Here is a 4,266-nt window from a genome sequence, read left to right as displayed (position 1 = left end):
GGGCGGCGGGGGCGGGCGGGGCGGGGACGGGAGGGAATTCGGCAGCAGGTGGGAAGGGAGGTGCAGCAGCAGCAACGAATGCTGTTCCTGCTGCTCCTGCTGCTGCAGGGACACATAAGAGAGCTACATGGGGAGGGAGGTCCTCCACAGGGGGGGCCCTTGGTTTATGGGGTTCTAAGGAGACAGGAGAAAGTGCAACCTCATGGAGGGGCCCCCGTGCCAGCAACAGCAGCAACAGCAGCAACAGCAACAGGAAAGACTCGTGGCAGCGCAGGAGAGAGACACACCCACCTGCTAATACAGACCCCCACTTCAGTCCTGCAGCAGCAGCAGCAGCAGCAGCAGCAGGAGAGAATAGAGATTCTCCTTTGTACAGAGTGTCGGACTCAGCGTCTCTCAAGTGGCGCAGATCGCAACAACAGCAGCAGCAGCAACAACAGCAGCAGCTGCAGCAGCAGCGACGGCGGCAAGCCGAGCTGGCTGAAGATTGGCTTAATTCACATGGCATGGGAGGAGGCAGCAGCAGCAGCAGCAACAGCTGCAGCAATAACTTAGGAGACAGCAGCAGCTGGGGCTTAGGTGCCCCACAGGTTCCCTTTGACCCACAGCATGCGCTGCAGCAGCTGCTTACTTATGCGCTGCAGCAGCAGCAACAACAGGAGCAGCAAGAGCAGCAAGAGCAGCAGCAGCAGCAACAGCGGCAGCAGCAGCAGCAGCAGCAGCGGGAGCAGCAGAACAACTTTGATTTATCAGTAGCTGCTGCTCTTTTAGAGTCCTTAGGAGCAGGGGGTTCGCGCCTTTCGGCGCACCCCTTCGCCAGCAGCAACAGCAGCAGCAACAGCAGCAAGACGCTGCTGCCAGCAGCAGCAGCAGCGCCTAGCTGGCTGCCTGGAACTCTAGATGATAGAGTACCGGGGCACTCAGCAGCAAAGCAGCAGAGCCCCTTGGATATAGCAACAGCACTTGCTGCTGCTGCTGCATGCAGCATGACGCAGCAGCAGGGGGAGCAGCAGCAGGAACTGCTGCAGCAGCAACAGGAGCTGCTGCAGCATCAGCAGGATTTATTGCTCCAGCACCCGCAGCAGTCTTTTGTGGTACAGAGCAGTGTGTTGCCAACAGCGGAAGCGCTTAGCAGCAACAGCAGTAGCAACAGCAGCAGCAACAGCAGCAGCAGCAACAGCAGCAGCAACAGCAGCAGCAACAGCAGCGACCTGAAGCAGCTAGCGGGTACACCTGCTGAGTTTTCTTCTGAGTCTTCAACTGTCTGTCCCCTTTCTATTACAACTGTCTCCATTCAAAATATTAAAGACCTTAAGTAGATATACGCACCACGTGCACGCATGCATGCATGCATGCATGCACTGCTGCATGCATGCACTGTTGTGTGCATGCATGCACGCCCTGCTGCATGCAGGGAAGCAGGCACAGAAGTTCATGCATGCATGCATGCATGCATGCGGGAGTACAGCAGACATATAGCATGCATGCGCGCATGCATGCATGCATTCATGCATGCATGCACACCGATTGTGCATGCATGCACACCGAGCATACATGCATGCATGCATGCATGTACATGCAGCCAGAATTCATGCACATTCAACAAGGATGCATGCATACATTGCATGCATGCTTTTTTGCTTGCATGCATGCATGCATGCATGCATGCTCACATTTTTGCATGCTTTTTTGTGTGCATGCATGCATCCATTTATGCATGCTTTTTTGCGTGCATGCATTTTAGCATGCATACATGCACACCTTGCCTTCATGCGTGCATGCATACATGCGTGCATGCATGCATGCATGCATGTATTCGTGCATGCATAGCTGCACTTTTGCATGCATTTTTTTGCATGCGTCCATCTTTGCATGCATTCATTTTTGCATCTATATATACATACATGCATGCATGCATGCATGTGCATTTTTTTGCATATTTGAGGCGTTTGCTGCCTTTATTTTATAGGGTGTTGATGCAGCAGCGCTGCAGTCTTTGTGGCGCTTTTCTTGTGTTTTTCTTTTGCCAAGGATGGGGCTTTCTTCGTGTTTCTTGCATTTCTTGTTCGTGTATTGTTGCGTGTCTTTTTCCTTCGTTTGAATGCATGCATGCGTGCGTTTGCATGCATGCATGCATGTTTTTGCATGCATGCATGCATGTGCTTGCTTGGATTTACTTGCTTGTTTCGGTTTGCTTCTGCATGCATCTGCATGCATGCATCTGCATGCATTCATCTGCATGCATTTGCATGCGTGTGCATGCGTTCGTGCATGCATGTGAAGGCAGCAGCAGCAACGGGGACCGGGGCTTGCCAGTGCAGCAGGACTCTGCTGCTGCTGTTGTTAGTGCCCGGGCGAAGAAGCATCCGTCTCCGTGTTGCAGGAACAGTTGCTGCAGCAGCTGCAGCTACTGCTGCTGCTGTTGCTGCTTCTGCTTCTGTGGCAGTTGCTGCTGCTGTTGCTGTATGCCTATGAGATATGTGTTGTGTTGCTGCGGTCTCAGCAGCACAGAAAGGTAAGCGGTGGCGGCGTAAACGCGTGTCTTGTCAGTGACAATGCGTGCATGCATCCGCATGCATGCAGACGCATGCATCCGCATGCATGCAGATGCATGCATGCGTATACATGCATGCAGATGCATGCATGCATGCATGACGTGCCCACCCCAGCGTTGTCTTCTCATGCGTGCTTTTTGTCTGAGGCATTTTCTGCTCAATGGAGGATACTTCCTCCCCACACAACTGCATGCATGCATGCATGCATGCATGCAGATAACGCATGCATGCAAACCACACATGCATGCATGCATATAACGCATGCATGCAATGCATGCATGCATGCACTCAGTAGCAGCAGGCGTTTACTTTTTTGCTGCCGAGTTGCTGAGGGACGCATGCACATGGGTCTCAAGTATTTGTGGCTGCAGCCCCAACTTAACACACATTCAGGTTTTTGAGGTGTCTTTATACTATTAAACTCCAAACCCTAAACCCTACATATTTTAAACCCTAAACCCTAGAGGAGAAGAGGGGATCTTTGGTAGCAAATAGGATATCTTTAAACCCTAAACCCCTTCTAATGCCAGACGGTCGGCAGCAGCAGAACGGTGCTACCAGTACTACTAGCAGTAGCAGCAGCAGCGACGCTGTTACAGCAGCAAGAGCAACAGGAACAGCATAGAGAGCGCAGTAAAGAACAGCAGCAACAGCAGCAACCACAGCAACAAAAACAGCATCGGCCTCCGCCACAACTGCAGAGGGCAGATTACAGCACCAGGTGCAGCAACTCGCGAGCTGCTCCAATTATACACCAGCACCAGCAGCAGCAACAGCAGCAGCCACAGCAGCAAGGTGATAAGTGGTGGTGAGCTGCAGAGGGGAGAATAGATTTGTACGAGGAAAACGGGTAGACAGACAGCCTAGCTGAAGAAGTAACAATAAACACTTGTTCTCAAATCCTAAACCCTAAACCCTAAACCCTAGACATACGCAACAAGGGAAGAAAACCCTTTCCCTGCTTTTGTGCTGCAGCAAGTTGTGTTGCAGCGGCATCTGCTGCTGTTGCTGATGAAGCAGATGCCAGCTAGTCTTATCCTCTCTATGCTGCTTAAGCGTGACCTAGTTAGACAATTAAGCAAGAACACCGACAACTGCTGCTGCTGCTGCAGCAGCAGCAGCAGCAAGCGAGGCCCTGCTGGTCGGCCGTGGTGATGCAGTAGTAGTAAGGGGTAAATAAAAGTAAAAAAGGGAAAATAAGAAGACAAATGTCTTTTTATATGGGTTTTCATTATATTTATTTGCTACTGCTGCTATTCTGCTGCTTTATTTGCTGCTGCTGTTGCTGCTGCTGCTGTTGCTGCTTCGGGTGTTGTACATGCAGCTGCAGTCCAGACCGCACCGGCGGCTACGGCTGTGCGGCCCAAAGGAATCTTTGTCTTTTTTCTTCTTTTTTTAGTCATTTTTCCTCTTTTTTATCCTTTTTTCTTTAAATAAATCACAAAAACTATTTATTGAAGACCCAACAAAGATATACCCCTGGGTAGCTGCGCCGCCCGACGTTGTATCGATACTGCGCTCCCGCCCGAAACCCTAAACCCGTAACCCTAAACCCTAAACCCTAAACTGTCATTTATATACCCTGAATTTAAGTTTTTCTTGTGTTGGTTTATATTTTTTCCCCTTTTATATACTAAAACAGCCTTTTCTTGCAGTGTTTTGACACTGTTTCCTCAGCTGTCGCTGTGCCTCCCTTATATATATATATATA

The 4,266-nt window shown here is 50.6% G+C and overlaps 1 protein-coding gene across 1 annotated transcript; it reads left to right on the top strand.

Annotated features, from left to right (window-relative positions):
- EMWEY_00057380 (hypothetical protein, conserved) lies at positions 1 to 1,319 on the top strand (the record flags this gene model as incomplete). The annotated part of the gene is made up of 1 exon (XM_013480611.1): positions 1 to 1,319. A coding segment is annotated over one exon (1,319 nt), but the record flags the coding sequence as incomplete, so codon positions are not given.
- Between the last annotated feature and the right edge of the window lie 2,947 nt (positions 1,320 to 4,266).

Source organism: Eimeria maxima, genomic scaffold (genome assembly GCF_000499605.1).
Source record: "Eimeria maxima Weybridge genomic scaffold, Emw_scaff2128, whole genome shotgun sequence".
In the NCBI taxonomy this organism is placed as follows: domain Eukaryota; phylum Apicomplexa; class Conoidasida; order Eucoccidiorida; family Eimeriidae; genus Eimeria; species Eimeria maxima.
The sequence above is the reverse complement of the archived record's forward strand: the minus strand, read 5'-3'. Positions and strand labels throughout refer to the sequence as shown.